At 49.1% G+C, this 15,381-nt stretch overlaps 1 protein-coding gene across 3 annotated transcripts; it reads right to left on the reverse strand.

Moving 5' to 3' along the window:
* Nucleotides 1–278: 278 nt before the first annotated feature.
* Nucleotides 279–14,206, reverse strand: GMPPA (GDP-mannose pyrophosphorylase A). Of its 3 annotated transcripts, XM_081171476.1 has the most exons (13): nucleotides 14,028–14,200; nucleotides 13,160–13,257; nucleotides 12,174–12,277; nucleotides 11,280–11,472; nucleotides 10,863–10,922; nucleotides 10,403–10,533; nucleotides 10,247–10,261; nucleotides 9,717–9,851; nucleotides 8,694–8,791; nucleotides 6,065–6,111; nucleotides 5,784–5,876; nucleotides 3,309–3,477; nucleotides 279–2,794 (listed from the first exon to the last, which is right to left on the reverse strand). In XM_081171476.1, the coding sequence occupies exons 1-13, from the start codon at nucleotides 14,065–14,067 to the stop codon at nucleotides 2,694–2,696; spliced, it is 1,284 nt and encodes a 427-aa protein (XP_081027602.1). In that variant the 5' UTR covers nucleotides 14,068–14,200; the 3' UTR covers nucleotides 279–2,693. The 3 variants fall into 3 exon arrangements, with proteins under 3 accessions (XP_081027602.1, XP_081027601.1, XP_081027600.1); XM_081171475.1 differs by lacking the exon at nucleotides 5,784–5,876 and having other exon boundaries at nucleotides 14,028–14,206; XM_081171474.1 differs by lacking the exon at nucleotides 10,247–10,261 and having other exon boundaries at nucleotides 14,028–14,202.
* Nucleotides 14,207–15,381: the final 1,175 nt, after the last annotated feature.

A 15,381-nucleotide genomic window follows, 5' to 3' on the forward strand; every position in this document is an offset into this window, starting at 1 on the left:
CAACTTTCCATCTCTTTCTAGCATTACCAAGAAACAGAAGCCAGGGTGGTTCCACTGGATAGAACAAGCTGCCTGACATGCAGGACACATCTCAGAGAAAGGGGGGCCTGGACCCGTCCCTCAGCCCAGCCAAGGATGCTGTTTTTGAACAACACCTGCACTTTGAATCTTGGCAGTATGCAATGCATTTTACAATCCTCCTCCTCCTCTTCTTCTTCATCCTCACAATCCACTCATCCTACTTTACAGAAAGCTGCAGGTCAAGAATAATTAATATATACATTTAAATATGATCTCTTTATTTCATTTTTTTAATGGGAGAAGCTGCAAGTAAAAAACAAGCAGATAAAATAGGCACACCAATGCAGCCAGCCCCCCCCCCACCTAGACAGCAACAAAATGCTGAATTGCTAATGCCTTTATTAGTATGAATTTTACCCAGGTCACAATCTGATGGGGGCAGGGGAAATACAAATTAGAAAGGGATCTGCAGCCACAGAATATGTCCTTTGCAATGTTAAGATGGATGCAAGCACAGAGAGGCAATAGATCCTGTTTCAAATAACCCTCACCCCAACCCCACTACCTGATGGAGTTGGGTCAGCTGTTTCCTCTGATGCTTTTACCAATTCACTGTAGGGTCCTAATTCCTGAACTTGGCATGGGAGAGAGGCAGCAGACCTTAGCCAGTCTTTAGACCTTGGAAAGGAAACTTGCTGTGAGTTGCTTTGGAAACTGAACATCCTCCATAGCTGTTTACATTGATACATCCATGTTCCAACATGTTCTCAAAGTGCTTCACGAACAGCAAGAATGTAAACACATAACCCTCCTCTCTGGTGCTGAATTATATCTGGAGCAGGGTTTTCACCTCCCTTAGGTGCAGCTTAGTGCATCCCCCAACACCCAGGCCCCAAGTTGGAATCCTGCCATTAAGGCAAGGCAAACAGGTTAGCAGAACCTAATCAGATCAGGGCACTTTGTATCAATAGAGGAACATTTGACCCTCCAACTGTTGTTGGATTCCAGCTCCCATTACTCCTAGCCAGCAAGACCCAGGGTTAGAGGTGATGAGAGATCAAGTCCAGCATCACCCGGAGGGCTGCCAGTTCTTCACCTCTGCAAGAGACAACCCGTCTCCTTGAAACCTCAGCCCTTGCGGATGGAAAGGTAAAGCCTGAGGGCAAATGAACCGCAACAGCAGTGTGGGAGCTTGCATGTGCCAGAGTCCCTGTTGCATCTGATCTCCAGAGCCCCTTGCTCAATGCAGGCTCCTGTTCCAGCCCTCGTGGAAAGCTGTTCCCATTAACTTAAAAACTAACAGACTCAAGCACTTTCCTCAACATGCACTCACTCTAACAAGCTGCAGTTGATCCCTCAACCAATATCTACTCATTCGTCTTGGAGCTTTAAAATCAAAGCTTCAGTTTGCAGCAGAGGTTAAGCTATGCAGTAAGTTTGTCCTCCCGGCCCTCTGCCCCCACCACGCTGCTGCCCACTCAAATTGCTTCTAGGCGCCACCATCCAGTTTCTGGAAGAAACATGAGGCTATGTGCACATACTATGGGGCAGCTGCTTGGCAAACAGATTAGAGCATGTCTCCGTGGCAGATCCCCACAATCCCAGTTTGCTGCCTTTGTGCACAAGCAGGAAAATGATACACACAGACACACACTGCCATACAGTGGTACCTCGGGTTAAGTACTTAATTCGTTCCGGAGGTCCATTCTTAACCTGAAACTGTTCTTAACCTGAAGCACCACTTTAGCTAATGGGGCCTCCTGCTGCTGCCACGCCGCCTGAGCACGATTTCTGTTCTCATCCTGAAGCAAAGTTCTTAACCTGAAGCACTATTTCTGGGTTAGCGGAGTCTGTAACCTGAAGCTTATATAACCTGAAGTGTATGTAACCCGAGGTACCACTGTACTAAGGGGAATCAGGAAAAATGCACTGCAGCTAGTGGAAATGTGGGGTGCTGAACGAATGCATCCGAGGCCCAAGTGGCCTGCAGATGTACCCCTGGGTCCTTCAGTGGCCTAGGCCAGGGGTAGGGAACCCTCCAGGTCTCTCTAGCCACCCCCTTGGGACTCTTCCCACAGCACACCAGCCCTGCTCTGCCCTCTCCACCAGCACATTTGCCTGGTGGAATAGGTCCTTTGACTGCGATGTTGCCTCTTCCTTGCCTTGATAAAGGCAGGTGTGTGTATATGAAAACCTCTTACTGCGTGGCTGGAGTACAAAAGGCAAGACGCTGTTGCCCCACCCACTTTGGGCTCTAGCACCCCACCCATTGGCATACGGCCTCCGTAAGACTGGGCATGAGAGAATGCAGCCCTCAGGTTTAATAAAGGCTCCCCAGAATATCCACACATCCTTTCCTTGTCACGTGCCTTTGGCTGGCAGCAAGGCAGCACTGCGGCCTCGGGATGAGGCGGCCTCCTGCTTCCAGGAAAGGTTCTGCGGCAGCTGAAGAAGGAGTAGGCAAGCCACCTGACATAGCAGCAGCAGCCCAAGAGGGAAGCTCGCATCCCCCATCCTGCCGCTTCCATGAACAGACCTGGAGGGAAGTCTGTTGTGACCCATGCTACGTCCAAAGAGAGGCCATGGCTTGAGGGTGGGGGCAGCGCTGTCCGAGGTTTCCCTCTGTTCCGCCACCTGGGGGCAACTGGAGGTTCCCCTCCTGCCTGCCCCATTCAGAGAATGATTTGATTCTTGAAGCTGCGGCTCAGTTCCTTGTGGGGCAGAACGATGGAGTTGAGGATGACAACTTCGGCAGGGATGGTCACGTTGCAGCCTGTCGAGGAGGGAGCAGCAAGAGGCATCAGCAAGTGGGTGGGTGAGAGGGGAAATGCAGCCAACACAAAAGAGAGAAGCGAAAGAGAGTATTCTTCTTCTTTTGAGTATTCTTCTTTCAGGTCCTGTATACCTGAAGGAGCGTCTCCACCCCCATCGTTCAGCCCGGACACTGAGGTCCAGCTCCGAGGGCCTTCTGGCGGTTCCCTCATTGCGAGAAGTGAGGTTACAGTGAACCAGACAGAGGGCCTTCTTGGTAGTGGTGCCTGCCCTGTGGAACACCCTCCCACCAGATGTGAAGGAAATAAGCAGATATCCTATCTTTAAAAGACATCTGAAGGCAGCCCTGTTTAGGGAAGTTTTTAATATTTAATGCTGTATTGTTTTTAACACTTGATTGGGAGCCGCCCAGAGTGGCTGGGGAAACTCAGACAGATGAGCGGGGTATAAATAATAATAATAATTGCAGGGAGGTACAGGGGAAAGAAGAGAGTTTAAAGTGGGCAGACGCTTACCCAGAATGGTGATGGATGGGGTGAGGCGGCCATCCCGAAAGAGAGTCTCGCTGTCGATCTTTGCGTAGGGATCATTAGGGTTGGGGTCGCTGGGAGTACCCTCTACACGAGCCCAGCGTCCAATGGTGCTATCCCAGCCCACAATGCTGTTCAGCACACATGTATGGTCCTGGGAAAGGGGGATAGGAAAGAAAGAACTGAGGCACTAACATGGGGAGGGGGGGGTCCACCAGCCCTTGGGTCATTCCTGGCCTGCCAAGGGTTCCCATTTGGGCCACAAGGCCACTGTCCCCCAAATCACACCCACCCGTGACGTCAGATGAAGGAGAGCAGGAGCTTCTCCTTTAAGTGAGAGGACAAAGGAGCCTGTACAATTCTGGCTTTTTCTTCCTGTCCCCCACCATTTCCTACTTAAAGGAGAAGCCAGCCGCTCTAATACAGTTCCTGCATTCCTCGTGTGCTGCAGGTGGCATCACCCTGGGATCCAGCAGTCTTGCCATGGATGCTACTAAGACTGGTGTTAATCCTTCAGACAGTCCAGGACGTAAATGGTGCTTATAGAACACTTAAAAGGGAAGTGGAGATCACTGTGGGGAAATCTGAAGTGTAGCTTTTCCCAGACACACATCAAACTTTCTTTTTGACTTTTAACAACCCCAACTACTGGCTCAATTGATTTTCTACAGGAACAAAGAACTCCTCTATTTATTCAGGAACTTTGTAGAACTGTTAAACAAGGATTACTGGAGGCATGTGTGGAGGAGCACTTTCAGCATTTAAAAGCCGCACCATAAAAATATCAAAACTGCCCTCCGAAACACAGGGCCAAATTAGAAGTGGTGTTAAATGCATCTCTGCATTTAATGTGCACTTTTTAAAAACAGAGTTTATCAAGACAGAGGGAGAGTTTGACCTTCTCCACCCCCCTGCTGCGGTCGTGATGGAAATGGCACCTCCCAAACTGCCCCGCTTTCCCTCCCAGTGCAAAGAGCAGCTGTGGAAGAGTGGGTTTTTTCATCATGGCCACAGCAGGGGGGGAAAGAGCTGAACTCCGCTTCCCTGCCTGCCACAATGCCAATAACCATTATGACACCCCCTTCCCATGGATAGTTTCATTTTCTTTTTTTTAAGCACATGATAAATGCAAACACACACTTCTCATCTACTCTGGCCCTTAACGAAGGAGTAAATCCGATTCAATTCAGCAGGACATATTTCATGCTTAGGATTGCACTGCACATTTAATGGGAAATGTATGGAAGAAGCTGCCTTGTACGACATCAGGCCACTGATCCAGCTATTGTCTGACTAGCAACCCCTCTTCAGAATTTCAGTCAGGACTTCTGCAGCCCTCAAGATGCTGGGTGCTTTTAGAGCTGGGACATACCAAGAAAATATAGGGGGAGGATATAGGGCATCAATAATTTCCCCTCCTAAATTCTTAATAGCCCCGCTAAAATTTTTTTATAAATGATGCAGAACCACAGATTTTTACAAATCTTTTACATTTCTCATGAATCCACAGCTTCAGCTGCATTTGTATGTCTTCGTTGATAATACATAAATGAAATTACCTCCGTAAGTGGGGGCCAGACCGGGCAGGGGAATACCAGACTTTGCAGTGCACTAGTGCCACCTGCAGGGCATTAGCAAAACAACAAGAAGAAAAGCAAGAGCTGTCCAAAGCCAAAAGCAGCCTCCTGCCTCTGATCAGAGATGTGACTTCTGAGGCCCTCCAGGTGTTCTCCAATGACGATTCCCGCCATCCCTGACCACTGGTCATGCTGGCTGAGGCTGATGGCGTTCCTGAAAACATCTGGATGGCCACAGATTCCCCATCCCTGGATTAGAGCTACAAAGTGCCAACCCCAATCCGGCAGCAGTAGTACAACGATCCTACCATTGTGTAAAACATGGGTGATGGTGGGCTGAGCCTACACGCGGTGCCAAAATAATTAAGTAAAAAGTGCAGTTTGCAGAGGGGTGGGGAGAAAATAATAAAAGCGTTCCTAAAATTGCTAGGCATCGCTGCAGGGATCTTGTTGCTGGCTGTCACTTTTAAGCAAGCATTTTAAACGGTTTCATGCAGACTCCTACATTTAGTGGCGGGATGGTGGGTCTCTAAAATCGGGGAGGGAGGAATCAAATCAAAATGGCACAACTGGACAGTGGGGAGGAAGCCCTATCAAAGTGATGTCACAGACAACATCCAATGGGTGGGCTGCAACACTCATCCAACCACAGTCATGGCTGCAACAGGCAGCACCAGCTGGAGCAGAAAGGAAGTTATTTTTCCCCCTGTGATGAAACACCACTGTTTGAATTCTGCTTTGTGGAAAAGGTGTCTTGATCCCAAGCAACAAATGAGCCATAAAACCACACGCTTGTTATACTAAGAACAATAGTCTGAGTAGTTCCCTAAGGTGATGCAAGACATTGGAACTTGACACATTGGATCTTGGGAGCAATACCTACCTGGAGAGAAGCCCCATGCAGAATAATGGACTCACGCACACGCACGCCAGCACCAATCGTCACCCCCTTCCCGATGGACACATTGGGACCTAGCTACAGGGAAAAGGCACAGGGTGGTCAGTGGCCCAGCGCAGGCCAATAGCCCCCTTAATCTGTATGCTCTCTTAAGTCCAGGGTATGTTCAGGGGCCCAGAGTTTAAACCAAAAGTGCACAGCTCCTTAAAATCTACCCCACATATGCTGGAGCCAGGCAGAGAGTACACCTTGCCCATTACACTTACCACAGCGCTGGCATCCACCGAGGCTGCAGGATGGATATAAACATTCCCTGCATAGAAAAGAAGCAGCAACAGAGTTAGATCTTCTCCTTACTACACAATGGAGAAGATTCATTGCCACCCCTCTGAAAACATCACTGCATAGATTCTGCTTTTCTACAACAATGCGGGTTTCCAGCAGCAATGCTGAATACCTCTGTGCACATCAGACTCGGTAAAGCAAATAACCCTAACACACCCTAACACACACTGGGTAGAGACTCCTTTCAAAGACAGATAACTGCCAGTACAATCTGCTGTTGAAATGGAATACTCAGGATGAAACGGTGAAATCTGTTATGATTAAATGGGCACAAGATGTTGGACATAATATAATGATGGCTGACTGGGAACAGTTATGGACCACAGGTATGAAGTTTACGGCATGTAATGCCTTAAGAGAGAATATTATGAAAATGGTATACAGGTGGTACATGACCCCAGTCAAGCTTGCAAAAATCTATCATTTCCCCGATAACAAATGTTGGAAATGTAAAGAAACTGAAGGTACATTCTTTCACCTTTGGTGGACGTGCCCGAGGATTAAGGCTTTCTGGGAGATGATCTATAATGAATTGAAAAAAGTATTTAAATATACTTTCTTGAAGAAACCAGAGGCCTTTCTCCTGGGCATAGTCGGCCAATTGGTGCCAAAGAAGGATAGAACTTTTTTTATGTATGCTATAACAGCAGCAAGAATACTCATTGCAAAGTATTGGAAGACTTGGAAGTATTGGAAGACACAAGATTTACCCACAAGAATGGCAGATGAAGGTGATTGACTATATGGAACTGGCGGAAATGACTGGCAGAATCCGAGACCAGGGAGAAGAGTCGGTGGAAGAAGATTGGAAGAAATTTAAAGACTATTTACAGAATTATTGTAAAATTAATGAATGTTAGAATGATGTTGGATAGAAACTAAGTGGTTTTTAGCTGCAATACTATAAGGGAATATGAAAAATGGATTACGAATAGGTAAAGATTTAATGTTACAATATTTTAAGATTAAAGATTAGGATAAACAAAGAGGGGAAGGATTTGCTGAACCAACAAACTGAATTGGAATACAAAAAAGGGAGGCGTGAGGAGGTCTGGGAAACAAGCTAATGAAAAATAAGTAATGGAAAGATTGAGTTGTTTTTAATTACTTTTATTTTGTATTTTTCTTTTTTCTATTTTTATTTTGTAATATTTTGAAAATCTTAATAAATATCTTATAAAAAAAAAAACAAAGACAGATAACTGCCTTGCCATAGTAGCTTGGGACAAGCTAAAGAGAGAGCATATAATGTATATAATTTTCTGTTTTAGAATTTAGAATACTCATTTAAACATCCTTAAAATATCAATGACTTCCCTTCTTCTCTTTCCGAGGTTCATTTTGCATAAAATAAATCCCTGCATATTTTACAAAAACTAAACCATTCAGTATTCCTTTATTACATCCATCAAAACTTATTTACACAGTTGAATTTATCTTAATGCTGCCAACGTTTTCAAGTGTACACCATGCCCCCCATATATTCAATGAACGTTTTCCAATTTTCTCTAAATGTATGTTCTTCTTGTTCTCTTATTCTATATGTTAAGTCTGCAAGCTGCGCAGCTTGAAAACTAAAGAAGACTCTCACCAAGCACAATTATGGGGAGAGAAGGAGTGCTCTTGCTAAAACTGATGGTTTTCTAATAATTCCAGTGTAAAGCACAAAGGAGCAAGTTAGAAAAAATTGCTGTGGAGATACAGATGTTTAATTTGTATTCAAGCCCCTTCCTTTGTACCCTTGCAATCTCCTCTTTTCCTACTAATTTTTACTGATTTGTCGTAACATATAACTACATGAACAATAAAATAACCGTACACATAGCACATTCAGTACAAAAACAACAACATAAAATTTGAGATGTGGTTCTACATAGCAATTTTTTTTAGATGGGTCTATATAACCCAATGAGGGGTGAGTCATTAGAGGAGTACGTATATGACTCTCCTTATTTATTTATTTATTTATTTATTGATGCAGGATTTGGAAATTTAGCTTTATATTATTGCACTGATTTGCTGTTCTTTGTATTTGTCACAGCCTTCGATGTGAACGATGTGATTTTTTTTAAATCAAGTATAATTCTGGTGGGCTCTGAAACCAGGTCTAAGAGCTCCAAGTCAGCCACCAGAAGATGATGGCTGAAGACGGTTGCATGAAGTACACAGAAAACAGGCAAACATTTCCCAATTTAGTAAACCTTTTCAAAAGCAATGCAAAAAGGATAAACACTGAAAGGAGTCACATCACACACTTTGGAACAGCCTTCCTGAACCCGGTGCCATCTAGAAGCTGTTGGACTACAACTTCCATCATTTCTGACCATTAGCCATGCTGGCTGTGGCTGATGGTATCTGGAGTCCAGCGATGTGCAGGCATGACCCAAGCCCCTTGGAAACTGTACCACCGATATGGCCTCCACCCAGCAAACCTGTTTTCAGATGCTACGGCCCTTTTATGTTGTGGAACAAAAGCAGAATTATCTCATCCTACCAACATCATGCATTCGTGGTTTTCGTCTCCCATATGGGGAAAGAGGGAGCCAGTACCTCGGATGGTGGGTCCACCAGGTTGGTTCTGGGCAAGTCTTTCTGGGTGGCACTGGCTGTAGCAACTCAGATACAGGCGACTGGCATAGATTGCAGACCTGGCAAAGAGAACAAGCCAGAAATTACACCTGGCACCTGCCTCCAAATGTAGCATCAAGTCCGTGAATGCTTTGTCCTCTTGAGGACAAAGGAAAATGACTGAGTGCCTCACCAAAAAAAATAAAGCCTATGATGAAAAGAAGAAGAATCCTTTTTTCCTGGGATGGAGCACAGGACATTTTTATCCTGCCTCATTCAGCTGGCAGTATCTCCTGTAAACCCAATTCTGCACCTTCCCAGGGAGTTCAAATTTTCTTGCCTTTCTTTTGAAAAATTGGACTCTGGCCACCCATGCGACAGAAACACAAATTCTAAGCTCAAAAGCTAAATTGTGGGAAATTAGAATTGCACTTGTTCTGCTTCAGGGATCTACATATTTATTAGTTTGGATCCCTGCCCCCTGCAGACTTTGGGACAACATTTGAGAAAAGAGAAAGAGGGAGGAATATAGAGTTTGGATCCACACATACAAGAGCAAGAGTGGAGGGCTTGTGCCCCCGCCCCAATCTTTTTTTACTCAAACGCCCATCAGCCTCAGCCAGCATGGCCAATGCTCAGGGATGATGGGAGCTGGAATCCAGCAACCTCTGGAAGGCTACAAATTCCTCATCCCTGGGCTCGTGACTACAGAACAACAGTCATGGAGGAAGAAAGAGAGGCTGTGATCAGGGTCCATGGTCAGCCCACCCCCCTCAACTCATCCATTTCCCAATATAAGAAATAACTCTCAGGAGTTTCTCTTTGGCTTTTGCATTGTCACCATATTCTTACAGTCCCCCGCCTCCAAAAAAAGCATGCAGGTATCTGCTAAAGGTAAGAAAAGCTCAGATCCAGAGAGAGAGAAATTTGTTTCAATGTTTGGCTATCTCACAGGCAGGCTTACAACCAACGCCCAGGCTTGTACCTCCCTCTACTTCCCCTTACCCAGCGGATTTGATCTGGCTCCAGAACCCCTCTGTCTTGTGGGCAAAGAGGCGTCCCTGCCCGGCAAGGGCTGTGAAGACATCCTGCTCCAGCCTGATGGCTTCAGCTCGTTGCCAGCCATTGGTGCTCTCCTCCCTGTGCGAACAAGGCATACAAAGGGTTAGGGGGCATATGACTCACTGGAAAGATGATGCGTGGCCAGCAAGAAAAGGCATTTCTCTAGGTCAGGGAAAACAACCACTCAGGTACAGCAACAGCAGATCCTTCTGCTACTGAGGATGAGGAACCTGAAGCACTCTGGAGGTGGCTGGACTACAACTCCCATCATCTCTGGCCCTTGGCCATGCTGATTGGACCTGTTGGGAATTGGAGTCCATCCAACAACATCCCGAGGGCAACAGAGGTTTGCCCATCCCTGGGAAGCCAAAAAGCCAGTTCTACGCCTAAGTGCCCAAGCCCCATGGAGCAGAGAAGCACAACAGCACTTGGGAGACGAGGAATGCAGGAGGAAGGAGGAGATGGACACTTACCCAAGGCATGCGCCCCTAAATGTGGGCAAGGGGTGGCACGAGGAGGAGATGGAAGAGACACAGAGAGAGGGAAGAGAAACAGAAAGAGAGAGAGATGATAAGTGACCAGATGTTGCTGCCAGGAAGCAGGAAGGAACAGCTAAGAAAGACACTCACAGAAGCAGCTCCTGCTGGTTCCGTTGGAAGACAGCGCCAATGTGATGGAAGATGGCCGGCGTGAACAAGTAGATGCCACAGTTGATGAGCTCGCTGACGAAAGTGCTGGGCTTCTCCACGTAGTGCAGGACCTGGAGAAGGAAGGGGACATGTAGGTGGGGCAGAGAAGGAAGAGTCTTGGGAACTGCACCATCCAGTGCTGGGGATTGCTCTGCTTGAGCCAGGCTCCAGAGAACAGCAGGCAGGAAGGTTGTGCTGGATGGGGTACAGGAATAGGGGAGACTGTGGACAGTTTTGGCTCTTCAACTCCCATCAGCCTCAGCCAGCATGGCCAACACTCAAGGCTGATGGGAGTTGTAGTCGGACAGCCTCTGGAAGGCGCAGGTTCCTCAACCCAGGTGGAGCAGCTCTCTACTGGAGCATGCCTGCTGCCCAGTCTTCCCTCCAGTCCTCCACATACCTCATGCGTCTCCGTGTTCGCCACAATGCAGCCATAGTTCAGAGACTGCTTTCTGTTGGCCTAGGGACAAAAAAGAAAAATGGTCACAGGAGCATTACCGGGGCTGAGAGGGATTAGAGAAGAATTTGCAGGAAGGGGTTGCCAGGAGCACTGGGACTGGGATCCTAGCAAGGCAACCATTTTGCCCCACAAAGGCCAGCTAGCCCTCGAACTGCATTCCCAAAGCTGGGGAGAGGGGACCTCTCCATCAGCGACCAAATTTCAGCTCCCACCAGCAAAATCAGTGCGGTCAGGGATGATAGGAGTGGTAGCCCAGCAAGTATCGAGAGCCAAAGGTCCCACAATCCTGTGCCAAGCAGCGCCCTCCTTCTAAGCCCACAGCACTGTCAGCATGAGAGGCCAGGGCTGTGCCATTACCGTGGTGCCCAGCATGAGGAAGCTGTCCGGATTGCCAAGTTGCCGGTGGAAGCTGAGCATCTCGCCCAGAGGGAATTCGGAGCAGACGTCAGCGTTCAGCACAAAGAAGGCTTCAGGGTTACCCAAGAGGATCTGGTCCCGGAAGTGATAGATGCCGCCGCCTGTGCCAAGCGCAGCATATTCCTGCAGATACCTACACAAAACGGGAGGCTGCTAAGGCCCTTCACTGCAGGGGGAGGAATTGCTTGCGCCAAGGTCTACTAGGCCAAATGCGCCTGGCTGTTTCAACAGGTGCATAGGGACCCAGGGAGTTGGCTTAGGTAGAGTCAGGCCATTAGTCCATCAATCGTAATACTGCCTACACTGGCTGGCAGCAAGTGCCCAGGGTTTCAGACAAGAGTTTCTCCCAGCCCTATCTAGAGATGAAGAGGTTGAACCTGGGATCTTCTGAATGCAAAGCAGATGCTCTACGAGAGTTACACCCCCCCCCCTTTTCCAAAGGCTGTGTAGAATCAGGACCTGAATGGCAGGTTGTAAAGATGGAGCCCCTTCCTCTCTCTTTAGCAGTGCTGGCTGACTACCCAGGACCAGCCCAAGGCATTTTGCTGTTTAAAATGGAGGACTGAATGGCTCTATCTCACTTCCTCTTCCTCAGTCCTGTTGCACAGCATCCAAGTATGAGCAAATTATTTTGGTACCTGAGGCAGAAAACCCCCACAAGCACCACCCCCTCCTCAGCAAAAGCCTCCCCACCACTGCATTTATTATGAAAAAAATAATCAATGCATTTAAATACCCAAACAATCTGCTGCCCTTTCATGCAACCCAACATCAGCTGCCTGAAGTGGCCGCCTCATTATGTCCAGCGGTTGAGCCAGCACTGTGACCACCCACCTGATGGGTATTTTGAATTCTTGCTGGGCTGACACCAGGAATCGACTGAGGGCCTCATTGGGCTGATAGAACCCAATCAGGAGAATCTCCTTCATGTTGGGCACCTGCAGAGAAGGGAAAGGAAGATGGAGCAACCACTGGTTGGCATATGAAGCCAAGAGCAGGAGAGCTAAAATATTCTTACTTGCTCAGTTTATTGCATGTTACAGCACAAGGCAACATGCTGGACTGAAAATAACCCTGTCAGTTTCACAATGCCACTATACAAATCTATTGGTGCAAGCACAGTTGGAATGCTGTGTACAGTTCTGGTCAGCTCACCTCAAAAGCAATATTTTAAAGTGAGAAAAGGTTCAGAAAAGGACGACCCAAATTACCAAGGGGGTGGAACAACTCCCCTATGAAGAACGGTTGCAGCGTTACGGACCTTTTTTTTTTCTTTTAGAGGAAAGGCGAATAAGAGGTGAATTGAAATAAGTTTAGAAAATTTTGCACAGCATGGAGAAAGTGGACAGAGAAACATTTCGTAACATATCTTAACACTAAAACTTGTAGACATCCAATGAAGCTGAATGTTGGAAGATTCAAGACAGACAAAAGTCCTTCATGCATCACAATAAAGATTATCGTATCGTAAAAGTTAAACAACGGTGTTCGCTCCCACAGGAAGCAGTAATAGCCACCAACCTTAAGGCAGGATTAGTCAAATTCATGGAAAAGACATCAAGGACTCCCAGCCACAATGGCTGCGTTCTGCCTCTCCTGTCAAGAGACATTATGCCTCTGAATACCAGTTGCTGGGAACCACAGGTGGGCAGAGTGCTGTTGTGCTCATGTCCATCATGCAGGCTTCTCACAGGCATCCGGTCAGCCACTGGGAGAAGAGGACAGAGGCCCAGATGGGCCACTGGCCTGATCCAGCGGGCTCTTCTGGTGTTTTTATGAACTCCTCCCCTCATGGTATCAGTTTAATTCCCCTTCCATACCTTAGTGCACGCCTCAATGTGGTGCTGTATCATAGGCACTCCTGCCACAGGGAACAAGGGCTTGGGCACCTCAAAGGACAACGGCCGGAAGCGGGTCCCTGCAAGAGAAAAGGTTATCACAGAACTGTAGGCTGTCGCTCACCAAATTCACAAACGAGACAGGAGACACGCAAATCATGGGCTGCAGTGAGAGGAATGGCTGCCACCAGAAGAGGAACAAGGGAAGCCAATGTCACTCTGAGGCTCCTGAAGAGCAGCAGATGACTGAAGCCAAGGCTGAGGAATGGGAGCGACACCAGGTGGGCCAGAGGAGGGGCAGAGAAGGCATATTCATGTGAGAGCAGGGCAGAATTCACCCTTCACATACAGGAAGGGATAAGGAACAAGCAGGCTTCTGCACACACACAGGGTGTCAGTCCCTCACCAAGTTACTATCCCACCTTTCCTCCAGGGAAATCAAGGTGGCATACCTGGTTCCCCCCCTCTCCATTTTATCCTCACAACAACCCTGTGGGGTAGCTTAGCAAGTGACTGGACCAAGGTCACCCAGTGAGCTGCATGGAAATTCGAAAACAGGTCTCCCAGGCCTGACAACATAGTCAACTCCCTCTCGCACACCCACAGCATGTGGGGAACCGGCTTCCAGGAGGAAAGCCTGCCTCCCCCCCTTCTCCTCTTCCTGACCTTAGACTCGGCTCCCCTCGAGACAGAGGCTCAGGCCACGTCCCTCCGCCTGACCCCGCAAGCCCCATGGGCGCCGCAGGTGGGGCAAGCGAGGGGCGGCGGGTCTACTCTGATGGGCAGGTGCACCGAGCCGGGAGGGAAGCAAAGCTCGGCCAGCCGCTTTAGGGTTGCTGGCGGCCCTCACCTTTTTGGGGGCCGCCGATGAGGATCACGGCTTTCAGCATCGCCCTCTTCGTCTGGGGGCGCGCAAGACTGGAAGGGCAGGGCGTCCCGCGAAGGATCGCGGCGAGAGAGGCAGCCGTGCGCAGCGCCGCTCCTGCGTCCCCTCCTCGGCGAGTTCTGCTTCCGAGCACGTGAGAATGCCACGTCACCGCTGGCCGGGTCCGCGCAGGGCGGGCCTTGAGCTATCCAGTCGGCGCGTCGCCGCGGGAGAAGCCGGCCGGCAGCGCTGACGCGGATCCTCCTGGATTGGCTGTTTTCGCTGTCCGGGAAGGCTAGGGCGTTTGGGGTGGGGAGGAAGTTGCAAGCCGTGGGGCGGTTTTGGTCCCTTCCTCGCTGCTCCAAGAAGAGCAGTCCTGCTTTCGGGCTTCTTCCCACAGGTTGAGAACAGATGAGCCACTGGCCTGCTCCAACAGGACTCGTACGCTGCTTCACTTTGCGACAGCCCATAGCTGTCAACTTTCAGATTTGAAAATAAGGGATCAGCAGCCTCGAAAAGAAGGGATCAGCAGCCTCACCTGTCCCGGGGACAGTCTACTGGTTATCTAACAATCCGGGGAAGCAGTGGGAATCGGCGCTGAAATAAGGGAATTTCCCGCAAAAAAAGGGGAGGTTGACAGCTATGCGCCAGCCTGCCCCAAGCCTGTTTTTGCAAAACAGGGCAGGAATTGCTACTCTGCCTGCCCAGGCTAAAAGGGATGGGACTTCGAGGGCGGAACCAAGAATCAGTTCTCAGATTGCAGGCTCGAACCGTGCGAAGTGATTCTAGAGAGAATGCAGATTACTGAGCATGCTTCCTCTCTCCATTTGAGTAAGTGCAGTCAGCCCTCACCATTAATGTAGTGCAAGGATTAGCCACCAATCGTCAGAGCCCAGGGGCGCCGACTTATAAAAAATATTGGGGGGGCCCATACCGGGGTCCTGCCGCTGGTTCGCTCGGGTAGCCGGGAGAACGCAGTTCGAGGTGGCGGTGTTGGGGAGAGACCCTCGCTCAGGGCGCCACTAGACTTGGCGGCCGGCGGCCTATCTGGGGGGTTTTGGAGCGTATTTCGGCGGAGCGATTGGGGAGGAGGGGGCTTGTTGCCGGATTCTTCAGCTGGGCTGGAGATCCGCTGCTGGGGGGTCCCTGGGCCGAGTTGTGAGCACGGCCTGCTGAAGGGAGATCCAGCCGATTGCGCGACGGGGACGGCCGGGGCTCTCCGGCTAGGGCGCGCGGCTGGCTGGCTGGCGAGGGAGCAGGTGGGGAGGAGGCGGGGGTCCTCACTCTCTTAGGAAACGCACCCGCGCGCCCGATTGCCACGAAGTCCGAAGGGTGCGTG

Source organism: Podarcis bocagei (assembly GCF_964188305.1).
Source record: "Podarcis bocagei genome assembly, chromosome: 1".
NCBI classification, from domain to species: Eukaryota; Metazoa; Chordata; class Lepidosauria; order Squamata; family Lacertidae; genus Podarcis; species Podarcis bocagei.